The sequence below is a fragment of the Podarcis pityusensis genome, assembly GCF_964106645.2.
Source record: "Podarcis pityusensis genome assembly, chromosome: 10".
Classification (NCBI taxonomy): Eukaryota; Metazoa; Chordata; class Lepidosauria; order Squamata; family Lacertidae; genus Podarcis; species Podarcis pityusensis.
The window spans coordinates 69,554,460-69,575,398 of NC_138035.1; the positions used below are offsets into that span (position 1 = coordinate 69,554,460).

A 20,939-nucleotide genomic window follows, 5' to 3' on the forward strand; every position below is an offset into this window, starting at 1 on the left:
TTAAGCACACAATCTCTTAATGAATTGCCGAGTGAGTCTGCATAACATGTGTAATAGATGAACAACTTCCTTTCTGATGCAGGAAAATACAGCTATCAACACTGCAATCCTGCTTAAGTGTTTGGGAATAAACCCAATTGAAATGCATACATGATCACATTGTAAGCCATGTTGTTGTTGTTTAGTCGTTTAGTCGTGTCCGACTTTTCGTGACCAGAGCACGCCAAGCACTCCTGTCTTCCACTGCCTCCCGCAGTTTGGTCAAACTCATGTTGGTAGCTTTGAGAACACTGTCCAACCATCTCGTCCTTTTGTCCCCTTCTCCTTGTGCCCTCCATCTTTCCCAACATCAGGGTCTTTTCCAGGGAGTCTTCTCTTCTCCTGAGGTGGCCAAAGTATTGGAGCCTCAGCTTCAGGATCTGTCCTTCCAGTGAGCACTCAGGGCTGATTTCCTTAAGAATGGAGAGGTTTGATCTTTTTGCAGTCCATGGGACTCTCAAGAGTCTCCTCCAGCACCATAATTCAAAAGCATCAATTCTTCGGTGATCAGCCTTCTTTATGCATTGTAAGCCATACCACCAATCAGTAAATCTCCTTTATTGGCATAGAAAGAGTGTCTCATGTACATGGGTCAGAACACAACACAGGCAAATGACATGCATTAGAGAGAGTCAGGATAAATTTTGAAGCCCTGAAGAACTAAATAAAGATGTGAAAAAGAGATAATCTGCCTCACTTGAGCCCATTAAGTTCCCTTTCTTTTTATAGACGCACTTAAAAGTTATCTTCTGATTCAACAAAATTTAAATAAAATATGAAATATATACCTCTTTGTGCTGTACTCCTGTTAACAGCTGGCATTGAAGTTTCCTGGCATGTAGTCTTTTGTCTGGAATTCACAATAGCTTGTCCTTTTCATGACTATTGGGATTTGTCAAGCATATGTTCTTCCGTTTAGAGAATCCACCTAACGTATGTACTCATTACCACGACAGGAGTCCTCTCCTAAAGACATAATGCTAATAATAAGTCTCCCCAGTTATACATAAACCAAAAACAGTGGGCAATATAAAGCCAGCTGTGAGCTATACAGTGGATGTTGCTGGAGCCTTATAGATGTGAAAACTTCTTTTCTAGTCAGGACTCAATTATGCATACATAATTTTGTTTGTATACCACCTTTCCATAGTTCAAACTTTGCCCAAGGCAGCTTACAACATAAAAAATAATAATCACATAATTACAAACAGTCGTCATAAACAATAAAACATCAAAAGTACACAACCAAATCAAACAATTTCCACGTTAATCGTAATAAGATACAAAGATGCAAAAGAGTCAAGGAGTCTCTTTCAGCAGCCTCAGCTTTTGCAGCTGGAATCAGATAGGGCCCTGCCCAAGCCAGGTAGGAAAAGGCCTGCAAGGCAAGGAGTAGTTCTTATAGGACTCACAGCCAAGGCGGTAAAACTCAGCCAGTAAAACAAAGTCTCTCTGAAACCATTGGTATAAGTTGCTGACAGCTTCTAGGAGTGACAGGTGAGAGCTGAGTGCAGGGTGGGAACCACAGGTGGACAAAGTACCCCAGAAGGAGCACAACCTGTTGTCTACCAGAGGTAGTACCCCTCCCCTTACACCCTTGTACGCCTCCTTCCAGCAACTCCTGCAGCCAAGCTGGTGCCAAATGCTTGCTCTGCTTTCCTTTGGACAACATCAGTGAGTCTTGTCCTCTGGGCAGCCCAGGAGCTCCAGACACGCTGCCCAGGTTTGTACCCCAGGGATGTCACTTCATTGCTGCTAATGCAGTGATTTGACTCCACTGGTGCTCCATTGCCTCTTGAGGAAGACGGATGCCAAGACAATCCCATATTAATAAAAGGGGGGAGATTTAACCAGTGATAGAGTATGAGGAATGGATAGGAAGCTTTCTTGATGATATCTTGCAGCATCAGTCATTTAGCCCTGGACATAGCTGTCTTCTGCAAAACTTTGTGTTGCTGTTGGTGGTGGTGATGTCTTACACATCTTGAACCTGGAGATTAATAGGTACATTTGGAATGAACTCTCAAAGAGCACTTGCATGTGAGCTGTAATCATGCAAAATCATGGCCTCGGTCCAGTATACCTGAAGGAGCGTCTCCACCCCCATCGTTCTGCCCGGACGCTGAGGTCCAGCGCCGAGGGTCTTCTGGCGGTTCCCTCATTGCGAGAAGCAAAGCTACAGGGAACCAGGCAGAGGGCCTTCTCGGTAGTGGCGCCCGCCCTGTGGAACGCCCTTCCAGCAGATGTCAAAGCGATAAACAACTACCTGACATTCAGAAGACATCTTAAGGCAGCCCTGTTCAGGGAAGTTTTTAGCGTGTGATATTTTACTGTATTTTTGGTTTCTATGGAAGCCGCCCAGAGTGGCTGGGAAGGCCCAGCCAGATGGGCGGGGTATAAATAATAAATTATTATTATTATTATTATTATTATTATTATTATTATTATTAAAATGTCATGTGAGCATAACACTTACAAAGCTCGTTCAATTTTGTTGGAATGAACCTATGTCTTTTTAAGTGAAAGGGTAATATGTTCTGTTTTCACATGCCAACACGTCTTTATCTTCATTTGTACTTCCTATGCACCAATAATCCTATGATAGTGAATATTGATGGGGAAAAATGTCACAGTGAGATGCTGAGCTGCTTTCATCACCCCACAAGGTGTACATCTGAAGAAGAAAAGAAAAGAAAAGAAAGTTGCACTTTTTCTCCCACTCAAAGGACTGAAAACAGTATTTTAAATAGTAACAAAGATTACTTCTGGTGAAGGGTAATTTTTAGAATATTGTTATTTGCATTTTTTTTGAAAGCGGTATTAATTCTAATAATCAAATACAGTTGGCTAATGTTTTCTTTTTGATGCTCAGATGCTGTGACTAATCCTTCTAATAATGACATGAAAGAACATAATGTGCTGGTAATGAAATCAGTGCGCTTTTAAAGTTAGATAGCGTGCACATCAGCAACCATGCAATGTTTCTGCCAGTATGGATAAACCGAACAGTTGCTCATAATCTTCCTCTTGTATTGCTTCTGTAGTGGAAAACTGCATTTTTATTACATTGTATAGTATTATCTCAATCTGCAAATAGCTTTGGAACTCAAATCTCAAATCCCATAGCTTATTGGGGTAGATTTATAGAATTCAGGTATAAAATTTTCGGTTAAAGTAATTGTGGATCAGAGAAAGATTAGACCAAAGACCTTTGGGGAATATTACTGATCAAGATCTGCCTGAACATAAGAGTAGAATGGTAGCAGATGATGGAATGGAGAATTTCCGGAGGAGTGAAACAGACAAACAGTGGAGTTGTGATGCTGGAGAAGTGGAATGAAACCACAGACAGAGACATTAAAAACATCTTGAGATGGCAGAGGCAGAGCTGAGAGAGAGAGGATCCTGTGTACAAGTTGAATCCAGAGGGAAAAGTCATCAAGCCTCTGGCAATTCTTCTGGAAAAAGGGTGGAAGAAGCGGGGAATGAACTTTCTAAATTATGATGGAAAATCATGGCCAACAGGAAATGGGATGGGAAGTTATGGAACTGGCTTTGAATGAATAACATCTAGCGATAATAACAATTGAAGGGCCACTTTGGACTTTTTGTATGGAAAGGAAAATGAATGAACTTGAGATGCTTGGGGTTGAAGACTGGGAAAAGACCACCCAGCAGATTGAAGAATAGCTGGATGTTACCTTGGAATACAGCTGGATACCATTCTGGAGTGAACACTCTGATGATAATGATATAATTGATGGATGGAGAATCAGAAGTCCTCTTTAATTTTCTCTCTCTCCTCTCTTTATTTCTTGTGATTTTATTTCTTGTGTTTTCTTTTTCTCCACTTTACTTTTGCTTGTGTTTGGCTTTGTTTTTTGAGGTCATCTACTCTAGGTTAAAGGGACACAGGTGGTGCCGTGGGTTAAACCACAGAGCCTAGGGCTAGCCGATCAGAAGGTTGGTGGTCCGAATCCCCGCGATGGGGTGAGCTCCCGTTGCTCAGTTCCTGCTCCTGCCAACCTAGCAGTTCGAAAGCACGAAGTGCAAGTAGATAAATAGGTACCGCTCTGGCGGGAAGGTAAATGGCTTTTCTGTGCGCTGCTCTGGTTCGCCAGAAGCGGCTTAGTCATGCTGGCCACATGACCCGGAAGCTGTACATCGGCCAATAAAGCAAGATGAGCGCCGCAACCCCAGAGTTGTCCGCGACTGGACCTAATGGTCCTTTTACTCTGCGTTAATGAGGGTACACACGGGAAGGTGATAGATGGGAGGTGAAAGACCCTGTGTGAGAAGCAGGGAAGGAAAGGCTTTCCAGGATGGGAGACTGGGAAAATAAAGGAAAACTTCCCTGGTGAGAGTTGGGAGGGTCCATTTTCTTTAATGTGAGATGAGGGTTAAGATCTTTTTTGTTGATTTCTTTTTTTATTTAGATTAATCTGTTTTTTATTGTATCATATGCTGAAAATTTTCAATTAAAAAAAATTAAGACTTTGAGGGGTTGTTGTTTTTTAAACAGTTTTACCGAAGAGAAATTGTTGGTGAAAAGGGGGAAAATAGATATAAAGTAAGAATTCCTGGATGCCAATAATTCTAATTCTATACCTGTTTTTTTCAATGCCACCAACATATAGTAGCAGAGAATGGTTATCCCACAGAAATAGCAGAGATGGGTGCAACACAGAAGCTAAGAACAAAAAGCTAACACAACAAAACCATTCCCAACTCCCTTCTTGCTGTACTCAAACCTTATTTTAAACTGCCACTTCCCCCTCCCCTTAGTTACCCCCTGCTTACTCAAACCTCTGTCAATGTTTTAAACAGCCACTTTTCTCCTCTCAGTATTTTTGCATCCCTGCTCAAACCTCTGTTATTTAAAACAGCCATTTCCTCTCAGTGATCCTCCCCCCCAGTTTTACTTAAACTTCTGCTGTTGTTTAAAAGAGCCATTGCACCCTTTTAGTGTCCCTCCCTTCTCACTGTACAGTGGTACCTCGGGTTAAGAACTTAATTCATTCTGGAGGTCCGCTCTTAACCTGAAACTGTTCTTAACCTGAGGTACCACTTTAGCTAATGGGGCCTCCCGCTGCCGCTGCGCCGCCGCTGCGCAATTTCTGTTCTCATCCTGAAGCAAAGTTCTTAACCCGAGGTAATATTTCTGGGTTAGTGGAGTCTGTAACCTGAAGCGTCTGTAAGCGTTTGTAACCCGAGGTACCACTGTACTCAAGCATCTCTTCTTGCATTCCTCAGCTGCCTCATGTTTTTAAAGATAAAACATGCAGAGCACTCAAATATTCCATTGTGTGAATTTACTTTACTCATACTTCTGCCATTGTTTTACACCACCACTTTCCTCCTCTCAGGGTCCTGCTCTTGTGCAACCGGCCTTCTCCTTTGCTTTCCTACCCAACCCTGATTTTATGCAAATCCACGATTGTGTTGCAGCACTACAAATCCTTCAATGAGGGCTGCACAGTGACAGCCTTATATTTTTATGTATATAGGAAGAAATGTAGCCAAATCTCTGTTTCCCACATGGTTGCTCCTGGAACATCTTATAACCAAATAATCCCAAATGTTTTTTGTTTGTTTTTACCATGTCTTCCGATAGCTGAATGATCACTAATGAAGTTGTTTTCCTTTTTTTGCACATGAATGCACATTCCATTTTGTGTCACTGGGAGTTAGCTACGTGAATCAAAGGAGAATTAGACCTCTGACGATTAAGCACTCAATTATGACAGCATTGTGGCATCTGGAGGTGTACTTTGTACCTACTGCATTTCAAAGAAGCAAAAGACTAGTTGTGCTGATTTACATTCATAATCCTCTTCAAAGACTCCTTTCAGCTAATTGGGGAAACAAATATTCTTTTCCACTTTCCTTTGGAAGGGGCTGTAGCTCTGTGGTAGATCACATGGCTTGCATGCAAAAGGTCCCAGCATCTCCAAGCTGCAAGTCAGCGCTAACAAAACAGGGCTAAATCAAGGGTCAGGAACCTATGAACCTCTAGATGTTGTTGGACTTCAACTCCCCTCAGCCCCAGGAAGCATGGCCAATGGTCAAAGATGATGTCGGGAGGACCACAAGTTCCCCATCCCTGTGCTAGATGGACCAGTAGTTTGACTCAGTGTCAAGCTGCTTCCTAAGCCCATTTCCATGAATTAACACTAATTTCTCAGGCCAGTGTGCACTGTACACCTATGCAAGTACCCAAGCCCAATACTATGGCACAATTCAAGAGATGACTGCCATGCTGGAAACCAGGAATGGGCAAACTTTTTCAGCCCAAGGGCCATTTTCCCTCTTGGGAAACCTTCCAGGGGGCACATGCTGGGGTGGGGGGCAGAGCCAGAGATAAAAGTAGGCGGAGCTGTAAATGCAAATTTTATCTTTGTACAGTAGCTTCTCCACACTTCTCTCTATTCTGCATCAAGGCAAGCAAAAGGTATTATCAAATTAGCCAGGCAAAAATATACTCCAGGATGCTCAAATCAGTGAGGAGTGTGGTCTAGGTGGTGATTTGGGGAGAGTCCTGGTGGCCAGGTAGAGAGGCTTAGAGAGGCATTTGGCCCAGGTCCACTACTCCAGTGGAAGCAGTATTGAAATCCAGGTTTGTGCTTCTCATGTACTAATTTGTTTCTCTGCAACCACAGGGAATCTTGAGTCACAGCCTTGATTTGTACAGGGATGCCATGCTTTACCCCAAGTTGGTGGTAGCAAGCGGTATAAAATCAGCTTACACCATCTGTTGCCAGCCATTATTCTTCCTCCCGGGCCACCCAACAGACAGGCTAGGCATTTCCATGATTAGCAGTCAGGCTGTGCCAGTGATATCAGTGTGTCCCTGGCCAGAGGAAGCCAAATTAATGTAAACTGAAATCAAGATGACCAAAGCCTGTTTTCAACCTGTTTCTGTGCGCGTTTACCATCTCTGCCCTGCCCTTCTCTTTACCTTCTGTTGCAGGCACAACCAGCATGGAAGTTTTATAACAGTGTCTAAGGTGCTACATTCATTAAATGAAAAGAATGAACGAAGAATGGAAAATTCAAATCACATGATAATTTGAATGTGAAAAACATAGTTGTGCTGATTTGCAGCCCACTAACCAAGCAGAATATATTTTCCCTTCACCCCACTCACATGCAGTTTTCATACACTGATCATCTTTTTTATATTCAGTGACAGATGTCCATCTTGAGATGGCGTGTCAGGTTTTAAACAGCGTTCGAAACTCCCATTGTTCTAGTCACATTTTGCGACAGGGAATTTCATTAGCGCAAGCAGTTTTTGAGCTCTGGGCGCAGTACTGCACCTAAGATTTCAGATCAAAACTGCAGAGTGGAAGGAAAAGAGGAGCTTTTTCTGCCTCCCCACTTCCAGCTACCCTCTGAAGACTGAAGAAGAGACCCTCTTAAGAATATTAGGGGGTGGGGAAAAACTAGACCGTGTGAAAAATGAACATAATATTTTAGCTACAGTTCATTCATTTTCAGCTTTCTATTCTTGTTAGAAAAAAAGCGAGCCTAGACATTCTGTTGTTGTGCCCATAACCTAGGTTTAAGGTGCCATTAAGCTCCTAGCTTTCATATCTCACTTTCTAACACTGGTTTCAAATATTGATATTAGCTGAATAGTCAGTTTCTTTTATTTTTAGGAATATGTTCGTTTTAAGAATTCGTGTTCATTTAGCTAGAACATGCATTAAGTAGCTTTTTGATCAGTGAAAAAAACACTGATGGCATGTTCAAATGACTATCTGTGCTGCGGTCTCTACTTAAATACAGCGGTACCTTGGTTCTCGAACTTAATCCATTCCAGGAGTCCTTTCAAAAACCAAGGTGCTGCTTCCAATTGGCTGCAGGTGCTTCCTGCACTCAAGTCGGACTTCTGGCTTCCAAAAAAATGTTTGCAAACCGGAACACTTACTTCTGGGTTTGCAGCACTGAGGAGCCAATTTGTTTGACAACTAAGCTGTTCAGGAACCAAGGTACCGCTGTAATTGCTTTTGAGTGACTGCCGATGTGTGGAGAGGTATTTGTCTGAAATGTGTATAGCGATGTGTATCTTACCACGCTCTTGGCAAACCCATATTTTCTGTAACCTAAATTAACTATTTTGTACCACAACTGAGCTTTCTACATTATTTAAGTTTTATTCTCTTTATATTTCCAGGGCAACAGCTACTCACAGGGGCCAAGTTATATTCAAGGATGCCTTAGCCCAACAGTTGTGTGAACAAGGAGGTAAGAGTTATTGTCATTTAAAATCTTACTCTTCCGTATTCATTTGTAGTTGTAGACATTATTAGTACTTGAGGAGACGCATAGCTGATTGATAGACATAAAAGATGCAAAATTATTAAGGATGTGATTGTGTTGTTCTTCCATACTGACGGATCAGTTTCAGGCTTTGTTCCCATATGCTTGGCAAAACGCAAGCTGTTTGTTATTGAGCTTCTTGGTTGCAAAGACCTGCCATGATCTCCCCACTCTACTCAAGAATCCATCTAGCATGAAGATGAGCAGATGCAAAGGACTTGTAATTTGTGTAATTGTGTAGAAGAGAGAATTTCAACAGATGCAGATTTTCTCACACCTGCATGACAAGCTCCCTTAAGGCCCCGTCTGCACTATATATTAAGGGCAGTACCACCACTTTAAACAGTTCTGGCTCCCCCCAAATGATTCTGGAAGTGTAGTTTGTTGAGAGTTGCTAGTAAGCTCCTCACAATTCTTTGTTCCCTGGGAAGAGGGATTGATACATGAAATGACTAGATTAACTGTCCTATCTAGAACTCCATCGATATCATTCAAACAAGTTCTGTTCTGCCTCCGAGGTATCTGGGATGCATTCTAAATACCTGCACTGAACCACAAAGCATCAAGTCCAGTTTAGGCTGTAATCCTATACCTATGAGAAAGCCCCATGAACTCATTGGGACTTCCTTTTGAGTAGAGGTGTACAGGGAGTCAATCGTGGTTTTTTCCATTTAAATTTACTTTGTAGATTTGGAACAAGTGAAAGGTATGTGGCAGCCTCAGGGACATTTCAAACACCACAAATACTTTATGATTTCTACCTTTCTCTTGTTCAAAATTAGACACTGAGATATATCATTGCATGTTTCTTGGCATTTTCCATCAATCGATATAATCTTAAAAGGTTGTAAATTCTGCACTTACATAAAATTCCTGCTCTTTGTATATTGCATAAAGTCTACATTTTTTTATTAATCCAAATAAGAATCTTCTACAGTGGTATCTCGGGTTAAGTATTTAATTCGTTCCGGAGGTCCATACTTAACCTGAAACTGTTCTTAACCTGAAGCACCACTTTAGCTAATGGGGCCACCTGCTGCTGCTGCGCCACTGGAGCACGATTTCTGTTCTCATCCTGAAGCAAAGTTCTTAACCTGAAACACTATTTATGGGTTAGCAGAGTCTGTAACCTGAAGCGTATGTAACCTGAAGCATATGTAACCCGAGGTACCACTGTATTTTGTTAAGAGTAAACAAAAGCAAAGGGGTGTGTGCCACTCAGCGTGGCAATCCTCATGTATTTACAATCAGGCTTGTGTGCAGGTTTAAAGGGGAAGGGGAGGGGAAGACAGTTTATTTCAGAGCTAGGAGAACAACAAATGACTCAAGGCGGGGTGTGTGGGGTGTGACCAAAAGGTACCCCTGATGCTGTTGCGGCCGCTGCCTATCTTTTTAAAGTCAGTTTCTTTTAGGGCAGGAAGCAAGCTGTGGAGATGCTTTTTTAAAAAAAAGAACTGGTCAACAACTTTTGCACAGGGCACCACATGGGAAGAAGAATCTGTTGGTTCTTTTCCAAGGAGAACCAAGGGGCAAAGAGAGGAGAGGAGCCCTGCTTGTGGGCAGGAGGAGGAATTGAGGGTTTCATTTGCGGAGAAAGAGAAGCAGAGCCTCGCTGATTCTCCAGAGCCTAGAAAACATAGCAGGCAAGGCTGCGGCAAAGGTTGCCAACAAGCCAGGGGAAAAAGCAGCTTGACCTGCTCTTGCACAGATGGTTTAATATGCAGAAATCAACATAATAGTGCTCATTTGATTATCTAATTAATCGTTTTGATTAAATGTTAGCACTGATTTCTTTTCCCAATAGACTGAGTTTCAGAAAAGGTTTGCTTATCACACCATTGTTATGGTTGCCCACCCCAATTACATTCCTCCATTCACTTTTTATAAAAATTGCACCTTATTCTACTCCTTATTCTCCAGGAAGATGCTTTAACTACTTCCAGATATTGGAGTAGTTGATATTCCTCTATGGACCGACTTTATATCCCTATTCCGAATTGCTATTAAATGGAATACAACCAAAGTAGAACCACTTATTCAACAAATATCAGAGCCACCCAAAATGTTTCCTAAGTCCACGGGAACGAATAGACTCCGGCAAACCATTTGCTCTAAGTTTGAAAAGTTCCACTTAAAACACTCCGTTTCCAAAAGAGGTCACTAGATGGCCTATGAATTGTCACAGCAGCAGAAGTCAATTTAAAATTCAGCTGATGAAGTTCACTACAGGAGTGGTTAACTCGTTACATAGTCCATAGATCCTGTTGTCACTGTTGCTTTAATTATTTGTTGCATTTGTTCATCACTTTTATCTATTTTCTAATAAAAGCAACTTACAAATATTTAAAATACCAAATGGCTTTGCCAGAGGGCAAATGGGCAAATTTAGCAGGGGATCAAACACTTTCCCCCCTCACTGTACTCTCACTGCTCCTGGGTGCCTTCCTTTGAGAGCTTGCTGTTAACCGAAGCACAGCTATGGTAAGGTTATCAGATTTTTTTTCTATGAATCCGGGGACACTTGTTTGCGATGTACATGTGAATGCTGATAAAGCTGTAAATCCGGGGAGTGTCCCTGGGAAACAGGGACATCTGGTAACCTCCCTCTATGGGAAAATATCAAAGAGAGACAAAGAGAATGGCTCTTTCTCTTTTTTGCCTTTCTGAAGCAGGTTCTTCAGAGGCAGAAGACCTTCATGAAGCCCCAGTTAAAAGCAACTCCAAATTAGTTTACAACCATGATCCAAATAACTACTCCTAGTGAACCCAAGATCTTAATACTATGCGTATTCCTTATTGGGCGGAGGGAGGATTCTGTAATATTTTGCTAAATATTCCAAAAATGTATGCAAAGGAAACATGAACAGAGGGAAGCATTGCTAAGAATAATTATATCTCTTCCTCTTTAATAAGCATTGATTTGTGCTATTTAGATTTAAATTTGAGCACTGAGCAAACCAAACATGCCTCCCTTGGTGGGCTTTCTTGCCTTTTTAAAGCTGGAAAAATGGAAGAGATGATGAAGAAAGGTAATCAGTGACCCGGAGTGTAAAGAAATACATGTGGTGAGTTCCAAAGCCCCATGCACAGAGGCTTCCCATTCTTAGGCATGAAAGAGAATTATCCGTCAGCTCTGTGGGATATGGGAAGCACTCAATGTGCACAGTGAGTGCTTCTTCTCATAGGCAAGAGAGGGAAAGTGCTCCTGCAGGCAGTCATTCCAAGTCACTTGTTGACTCGCATGTGGAGACTTTGCAGCCTGAGTTATGAATTCATACCACCAGAGCAGCTGCTCTGATTGTTGCCTCATTCGATTGCCAGGAGTAAGTCGCCAGCTCCTCTTTCTCATTCCATTCTCTGTTCCGTCCTTCTCTTCTTGATATATTTTAGGTTGCTGATAGGTACATCACTGTGTATACAAGGACACAAATTGTGCAACTAAAAACATGTATCAATAAGCGTAACTTGTTTCTAAATTACATACGGTGTCTACACCATTCTCCAATATTCCTTTTAAGCGATCTTTTAAGAGCCATTGATTTCAGCAGAACACGCTTCCAAGTCACATATGTTTGACTATGGAAACGTGCTTCAGAATTCATAGGAGAATTCCCATGAAAGAAAATTTGTTTCTTAGCCCACAAGAACCTCCTACAAGTCACCCAATTCTCCCTTTTGGCTCGAGAGCTGAAGACTCTACCTGGGCAGTGAGCTGCGCCCAGGGAAAGACCTAGTGAGGATGCAGAAGATCTTTCTCCAGCCCAGTAGGCTACTGCAGGAGGAAAAGGAAGGATGTAGAGCTTCAAAATATTGCCAGGGTGTGGAGAAAGAAGAGGGAAACCAGTAAGGGAAGACAGACATCAGGGGAGCAGGTGGCTGCAGTTTGCCTGTTCTCTTCCTGAGTATCCAGCTGCCATCACCTCACCTTCTCTAGCAAGAAATCATAACTGAGCTCTACTGGCTACCTCTGCCTGAACAGGCTAGTGAGGAGGAATGCCTTTCAAATTAGCCATCTTGCTTCCTGGTGGGTGCTGACAATTGTACTGAATATCATGGGGAGAGAAGAAGACAAGTCTCCAAAAAGAGGAGGAAACCTCTAAGAACATTAGAAGAACCATACTAGATCAGATGAAAGCGCTGTCTATTCCAGCACTGTGTTCTCACAGGGCCAACCAGATGTCTGTGGGAAGCCCACAAGCAAGTACTGTGATAAGAACCTGTTTGCTCATGTGTGCCTCACCGTCACTTCCTGGAGGAGCCTGTCCCCTTGGGAAATTCTGCAATTCTAGATCTCACCCTCACCTTGGCTACATAGGGCAAGGTTGCAGATTTGATCTTCTGCATTGCAGAGGGTTGGACTAGATGATCCTCAGGCTCCCTTCCGACTCTATGATTCTATATATTTCTAAAATAAAAGTATAGGGCACAATCCAACTAAAGTTAGGGACTTTTTATCTCTGTTGATTTTAAGGAATGTTAAACATCTGATCTCTCTCACTAAACTCTCTGATTTTACTTGTAAGCCACTTGGAGAGGTGTTCGGGTTGTTTTTTTAAAATCAAGTGGCTTATAAATCTTTTAATTAAACAAATGGGTTTGAAAATGCCTCAACTTTGGCTAAATTGTAGCTCATAATAATAATTTTGGCTTGGTAAGATTCTAAACTTGAAAATACTTTGAAAAGTGCTACACTCTATTTTATATGATGCTCCAGGTGTTTGACATTTTTGGACCTTAATTACAATATGTGAAGGTCAAAACTTCACCCTAGTGCAATAAAATATAAATTGTAATAAAGAAATTATTCCGGGGGATATAAAAGTATGTTCATCACTCGTTTAATGGTAACTTCACAGTTCCTCTATAATTTCTCAGATGAAGGATTAGAATTTAAAATTAGCTTAAAGGTACTTGAGGCAAAGAATCCCTAAGCTTTTTCAGAGACTCTAGAAATTTGGGAAATGAAATGCCCTTAACATTAATTTTTTATGGGTGAGAAGTTAAGAACTGTCTTTTGTTAGGCATTTAATACTTGCTTAACCTTACAAATAATTTATTTCAAAACCAAAAGGTAAGTAACTCATGCATGCTGAATTATTTCCCCACTCCTTATAAAATACATTTCTTGTTCCTAGGAATCCTAATAAAAATGTGTGCAAAATTATTGCCAACAGAACAAAAAACAGTGCAATCAATACATTTCTGTGCAAAATGTTGGCAGGTATAAGGCTGGCTGTGCCTAACTTCACATATTATTACTGGATGGCTCAAATAAAAGTTTTGGGGCTAGTTCACAAATGCAGCTGAGTGTATTTATTAAAACTTTAACAAACTATTTTTCAGGGCACTTGCCCCCACAAGGCAGTGTACAAAGTGATATCAAAATAAGCATAACAAATATACAAATTGCCAAGTTAAAATCCACATTACAACCCCTTAAAATAAGCAGCAAAACATCATCAGGACATATTGATTAATAAAAGGCAGATGGAAATAAACACACCTGAAAGAAATCATTAGGAACAAGGCCACATGTAGTGGTTTGGGGGTGAGGCATTCCACAAGTATAGACCTTGTTGCTAGTACCCATCAACCTAGCAATCCGCATTGATGAACCAGAGAGCAATATCTGTTCTGTTATGGTCTACTGGAGACCCGGGTTCAAACTCCAACTGAGCTATGAAGCTCACTAGATGAACTTGGACTAGTCACTGCTTCTTCCCAGGGCTGCTCTGAATTAAAATGGATATGAGGAAAAACATATACTCCCCCCACCCCTTAGAAAAAAATGTGTGTCCTCCTTGAAGAAAAGGTAACCTAATATAAATAAATATCACGATGTTGCAGTCATTCTACAATACACATGCATGTGCAAAAGCCAAATTTCTGTCCATCAGCCTAAAAATATTGGAAAATATTGGATTACAAAAGTTGAGAAACATTATTATTATTAATTACCAATTGACATATTTATAACTGGCCACAGGAAATAAGTATTTTTAGAAAGTTGATACAGTTACATTGTACTGGAGCTCTATATAAGCAGGCTGACTGAACCCTTCAGTTCAGTTCTGTCCTGGCCTGTGAATAAACAAGAGCTGTTTGAAGAATCGCTGTGTCGTCTGATCAGTCAGCCTGCTTATATAGAGCTCCAGTACAACGTAACTATCAACTTTCTAAAACTATCCAATCACTGAACATCACTTTCGATCCCTTATTTGCATAACTATCTACAGTATCCCCCTGCTGGCCCAGGGTGAGAACTTCAGTACATAACAAGTATTATGGGAGTGAATCTGTACAAATGAAGCTTTATGCACATGTGGACAGGAGCCAATTCTGTTGCTGGCATCTGTCTCTCTCAGGAGACAAAGGAATGGTGTGCCTTTGAGGTTGAAGTCAAACTGCTGGAGAGCTACAGTGACTGAGATTTGTGGTGGCTTTTAGTGCCTGGAGACAGACAGACAGGTCATATATCCACAGCAGTGACCAGAGAAGGAAAGACCGCTGGCAGGAGCGCAGAGAGGAGAAATGCCATGGTGCATCTGCCGCAGCACAACTGGATGCCTTCATCTGCCCCAGCTGCAACAAAACATGTTTCTCCTGTATCGGTCTCTACAGCCAGGCAACACATGTGATCAGCCTCCTCCATTTGAGGCCAGTAGAAAAAAGACAGTCACGGAACCAGGAAATTGCACAAAACAAATGAAATACCGTGAAAATCCCTGAAATGCGAAGTAATCGACTAGAAATATTATCTTGTGGAAATAAACTAAATAATAAAAATCAAAAAGTTTAAGGAAAAAATTAGAAAACCTAAAATTGAACAAAGCCTTAACAGGATGCCTGCTACAAACATCTTTTCACTGAACTATTCAGTTTCCTCAGAAGGAAACAGAAAAATCATAAACGTTTTGACCAAAATTCAAAAAAAGGGAGTAGAACTCCCAAAAATTTGACGTATTTGAGGAGCTATGTCATATTTAATGTGGCTTTTATTTCCTTTAATATTGTTGTCCTTCATACCAAAAGTTTGTTACTTGAAGACCACTTTGCAAAAAATGAAAACAAGATGGCAATGTGATGTTTGTTTAGCATGTGAGAAGAGCAAGATATATATGATATGCAGCATTATAACATTTATATCATTTTAATCTTCTGCTTTATTGAAATAGAATGGTGTTTTCTTTTTTCTTTTTGCAGCTCCAACAGAAGCTCCCTTGTATCCCCTTTTAGGTATGTCAGTAGAGTTACTATTGCTTTTTCCAGTTGCCGTGTTATGTTATTGTATTTGAATTTTTTGCTTTGCTATAATGCAAAGCAATCATGAAACTGCAGCTTTGAAAGAGTTCGGATATAAATCAGACTTGAATGAGAAATGAATATACTTAGTTCTACTCTGCCCTCCCATTGCCATTTGCTTATTAGATTTCAAATTGTTGCATCCTAAATATATAATATCTCAAATCTCTTGTCCTCAGGTGCACAGAACAAGCTCTGAGAAAGCAGCAAGGGAGATGTTACTGTATTTCTAGATTAATCCCAGATTAGACTGAAAATCATAACTGAATCTTTTCCAGCTCATTTTGGATCCCCTAAATGCTTAATAAAATAGCTGACAGATGAACCTAACAGATGTCTCTCTGTCTCTTATAAATATGTTTGAGCTCATTTGTTTATTACATTAGCCTTTTGCAGACATTAGTATTCTATCTCTGGCGGGGTGGTGGGTATGTTTGTTTCAGTTGGCTCCACCCCCGAGCATGTCGGATGTTCTCATATTAGATGTCAGATCTGCATAGGGTCTGGGCATGTGGACCTAAAATATGTGATCTGCATGCTTCATTTTTGCAGCGTGGAGACTGTAAGATATACACATTGGGTCTGTCTCCTCTATGAACACTGACACCCAAGGCAAGGATGTTAAATAAACAATGCATCAGTGCCAGCAAGGACAATCATAATCCCCTCTCCCTTTTAGATAATATATAAATTTCATTGACCACTATAGATGTTAATATATGTGAAGAGTCCGTGAGTATTAGAAACCTAAAACAGGTATCAAGCAATTTGATAAATTCCTTCACCAGTAGTTCAAAACTTGAGAAATTAGTGGTTGGACCAGGTTTCCCAAACCTGGGTCCCCAGCTGTTTTTGAACTACAATTCCCATCATCCCTGACCACTGGCCCTGCTAGCTAGGGATGTGGTCCAGAAACAGCTGGAGACCCAAGTTTGGGAAATACTGGGTTGGACACTGGCTCACAAAGTAGGAGGGAGATGAGTGGAGAACATGAGAATGAAACCACTACCAGCTAATTGGTCCTGAATTGTTTTTTAAAACAAGTGGAGGCCTTTGACATTATTTATATCAGGCATAGGCAAACTCGGCCCTCCAGATGTTTTGGGACTACGACTCCCATCATCCCTAGCTAACAGGACCAGTTGTCAGGGATGATGGGAATTGTATTCCCAAAACATCTGGAGGGCCGAGTTTGCCTATGCCTGATTTATATTCTGTGGGATATGTATCCCACATGTGACAGAAGTAGGAGAAGTAGGAACATAGGAAACTGCCTTAGACCAAGTCATGTGACTGGTCATGCTAGCTCAGCATATCTACAATGATTGGCCATTGCTCTCCAGGGTTTCAGACAGAAGTCTTTCCTAGGTGTACCTGGAGCTGCCAAGGACTGAAGCTTAGACCTTTTGCATGAAAATTGTGATCCCTACCACTGTGCAAGAAGATCCAAAAAATAAAAGTGAAAGCAGGACATTTAGGACACCAAATCATATTTTCAGAAAGCCGAGCGAGAAAGAGATTTCATTTGTTCATTTGATTTTCAAACTATGCTGGGAATTCTTTTCTGTGTTTCATTTTCAGCTGAAATGCACAGCGAAAGCATAATATTACGAGATGACTTTGATTCTTATCAGCTACAAGGACTGAATCCTGCTATGTGGTAAGTTTTGCTTCATTTTTACGTTTTTCTTGAAGAGCCACATATAGTATCATCTTTCCCCCACCCTATTTTTATTGTGACAACAGCCAACCCCCTTCCCCCAACCCTCAAGTAAAGAAGCAGCACACTCAGGCCATGGATTTGATTAATTGTATTTCTGAGCTGCTTTCCAAAAGGCTTAAAAAAAAAAAAAGTATCAATAGCAATAAACATAATAGAACATCATAGCTATGACACAAAACACCACAGTTACAATGCCTGGGCCAATAAAACTAATACATTATCATTAATAAATCAACAATAAAACAATTATAGGCAATTATAGTCTATAAAACTACACTAGCAAAACAGCAGCTAAAAACTAGTCTAAACATTATTATGTTCACCAGCCCCTCATCTCATATACTACCTCAATAATTCACTCTACTTCGTCTATTAAAAGAAGCACCCAGCATGGAAGTGAATTCTGATCCAATAAAAAGACAAACAGAACTGTTGGTTCCCCTCTGTCTCAAAAGGTTGTTGGACCCCCTGTTAGTCTCACCTGCTCAATCTGCTGGAGCATGTCTCATCTAGAGTTTGAGACTCAATGGCTGTCCTCACCTGGTTTAGCCAGCCAGTTGAAGCTGTTCCCCAGGGTGTGGCCACTGTCACATGCTGACAACTGGTAGGAGCCACAGGTGAGTGCTGAGTGCAGGGTGGAAGACCAAAGGTGGATGAACTACTGCAGAAGAAACACCAGGCACGCCATACACCCCATAAACAGAATGATACTATAGCAAACTCATAGATGTCTCATAGATGTGTGTTTGTGGAAAGCAGTCCAACTTCCACCCAGGCTGTCATCCCCCAAAACTCAAGCTTTCTCCCAGAGATTTGAATAAACTCCGCACAACTTCCCTTGGGAATCCTCACTCTCACTGGGGAGCACCACTTTTCAGCTCCCATAAAATGTAGCAATACAGGCAAACAGATGTATGAGATGTTCAGCAGTTGGCAGCAGATACACCCTAACACTCTTCCCAGTGCTTCTGCTCTAGAAGAGCTGCAAGAGAATCGGGTGAGCAGATGGTCTCAGTTACGTCTCCCCCATCCCCATGCTCATACTGCTTGGTTAGACAGTCAATGTCTTATCCTTCTCATGCTCCATTAGCATCTTCTCTGCCATCGTCTCCTTTCTTCAGCTGCTCACACTTGGATGAGAGCCTTTGTGCTATCAACATTTGTGGATTATAATGCAAGGCTGCAATCCTGCACATTTCCAGGAAGACAATTACCATCGATTTAGCTGGAACACATGCACCTGTAATTTCACAAACTAACATCCTCACACCTTAGCGCAAATTCTACATAATGCCCCTTTAGAGTTATCACAAGTACACACTGTGAGTTGCACTGGTCATACGTTGGTGCTCAACCTGAAATTCAGGCAGTTGTATCATTTATACCACCAGATTTGTTATTTCTACCCAAGGTATACACATACAGTGGTTTATTGGCATCTTACAGGCCTGTAATACCTTCAGGGACTCCTTTTATCTTGATGGTTTTTCTATCATGCAAGGAGTAGCATACTCTCTCTGAAAGTAATAAATGCAGTGAAACAGTTGTTGCGAAACTAGCCTCTGGGTCTCTTTAGGTTACTCACACCGAGAAAATTTGAAGTGTCTCTTGCAGGGAATCTTTTCTGTCTTTATCAGTGGGGAAAGAGGCATTCTAAGACGGCATTTATATGTACCTTGACTGGTGAGGTTCAGATTGCGGCCAACTCTGTGTTTGCTACTACACTCAGTTTGCTCTCAAGGGGCTTAGTGTTGTTTGCAAGATGTAGTATACACACCAACAGAGGAACTGTATAAGGAGGACCCTTGAAACCACCCCATACTTTCTTGGTGACTTCCCCAGACTTTGGAACTTCCTCTCTAGAGAAGTTAGACTGACTCATTCCTTGTTGTCCTTCCTCTGGCAAGTGTTCCAACAGGCTTTTGGGAGCTGACTGCTTTTATTGAAATGGCTGGTGCCGTGCTGTTTTTATTGTAATTATTTGTATAGTTTTAAAAGATTTTTTAATGTGTGTGTAGATATATATATCCCAGCCCAGGACTTAAGTCACCCAAAGCCTCCTTAGATGGAAAACTCTAAGCTAGAGTCTTTTGGGGCTGCACCCCTCAACCAGAGCCACTACCCTCACACTCACAGACCCTCCATCTGGCAAAGGCAACCACATACCTGGCTGTACTTAAGCGGTGCAAGGCTTTTTATTACCCTTGTTCATTCCACAGTGGGCCAGGGAGGACTCAGCTGGGCTTCAGACCTCGTGGGATCAAGTTGTCAGTTTGGAGCTGTCCAATGTCCTGCTGCTGATCTTATCTACTAATTAATGGCACCCAACCCCACCCTCCTTTGTGCACTCGGGACTGCCTCCTCTGCCCAATCAGTTTCTTACCAGGCAGGTGGGTTGCCCCAAGTCCTGTGCACAATATTTTTGAGCTCTAATGGGCTTTTCCAATCCTTTCTTCTTGAAATTTTGTATGACATGATTTGTTCACATCCTCAAAGCTTTGGGATTTATATTTCAAATTTAGATGGGCTTAGCTTTGTCTTTTGGAGAGTGGGTTCTTCCTGTTGCTGTATATTTGTTCAGAATATTATGTTCTTGGACCGCAAAGAAAATGCTTGCCTTCAAGGCTTCAGAGAACTTGGTTTTGGAAATGGACTGTTGTGCTTAGAATCCTATCATATATCTACATCGGGTCAAGAACATTTTAGCAATTTCTCATTTTCTGTTTTGAAGTGAGCCAACTTCCTAAGTTTCAACTTTTGGTTTAATGTGCCTGTGAATTTGCACATTTACATCTGCTTAGTCACTTAAGGGCTTGTATCCAAGTCGTCAGGGTTGTATCCAATGCTAGTCTCACCTAGAGCAGGCTCATTAAAATTAATAGCCATGGCTAACTTTAGTCCATTAATTTCAGTGTGTATACTCTGAGTATAACTTAGATACAAGCTTTAAAGTCCACCCCTCCCCGTGCAAAATATGTCATGCTACTGGTAACTGGATATTTTTGTTTTATGCAAGGAAATTAGGCACTTTCAAAAGGAAAGCCTAATTGGGGTGGCAGTGTGCTTTTTGATTCTTGGGAGTAAGCTCCATTGAGTTCAAAGGTCTTACTTCTGAGTAGACATGCATAGAATTGAGCTGCAAATAACTCTTTAGTAACATCAGGCATGCACACAAAAATAATTGAAGCCATTTCTGTATTTGAGATGAAGAATATCTGAGGTGAGCAGCAAAGGCAATTAAGAAAATTGCTTACAAACACATTTTCTGTAAAATGACACTTCAGATAGTGTCAAGAGTATATGAACCTGGATGCTGGAAGTTCTCTTTCTTTTCATTTGATGCCCTAATGATGCTACTAATATTTTACTGGCATGACTTCTTCAACTTTTTATTTTTTAAATTTGTGTGTGTGTGTGTGTATGTGTGTGTGTGTGACCAGCTCTAAGCCATTTAATTTTCGAAGCAATACATTTCAAAGTCGACATGAAGGCTTGGAATCAGGATTTGCTCAAAGCTGTTCATGATTTTATAAAGAAAATAATCCTAAAG

At 41.2% G+C, this 20,939-nt stretch overlaps 1 protein-coding gene across 3 annotated transcripts in view; it reads left to right on the forward strand.

Moving 5' to 3' along the window:
- RELN (reelin) overlaps positions 1-20,939 on the forward strand; it is a 285,563-nt gene that overhangs the window by 100,289 nt on the left and 164,335 nt on the right. For all 3 annotated transcript variants that reach the window (XM_081023370.1, XM_081023371.1, XM_081023372.1), the window contains 3 exons: positions 8,219-8,289; positions 15,568-15,600; positions 17,248-17,326. In XM_081023370.1, coding sequence (XP_080879496.1) covers positions 8,219-8,289; positions 15,568-15,600; positions 17,248-17,326 — 183 coding nt within the window. The remainder of the gene's footprint in view (positions 1-8,218; positions 8,290-15,567; positions 15,601-17,247; positions 17,327-20,939) is intronic.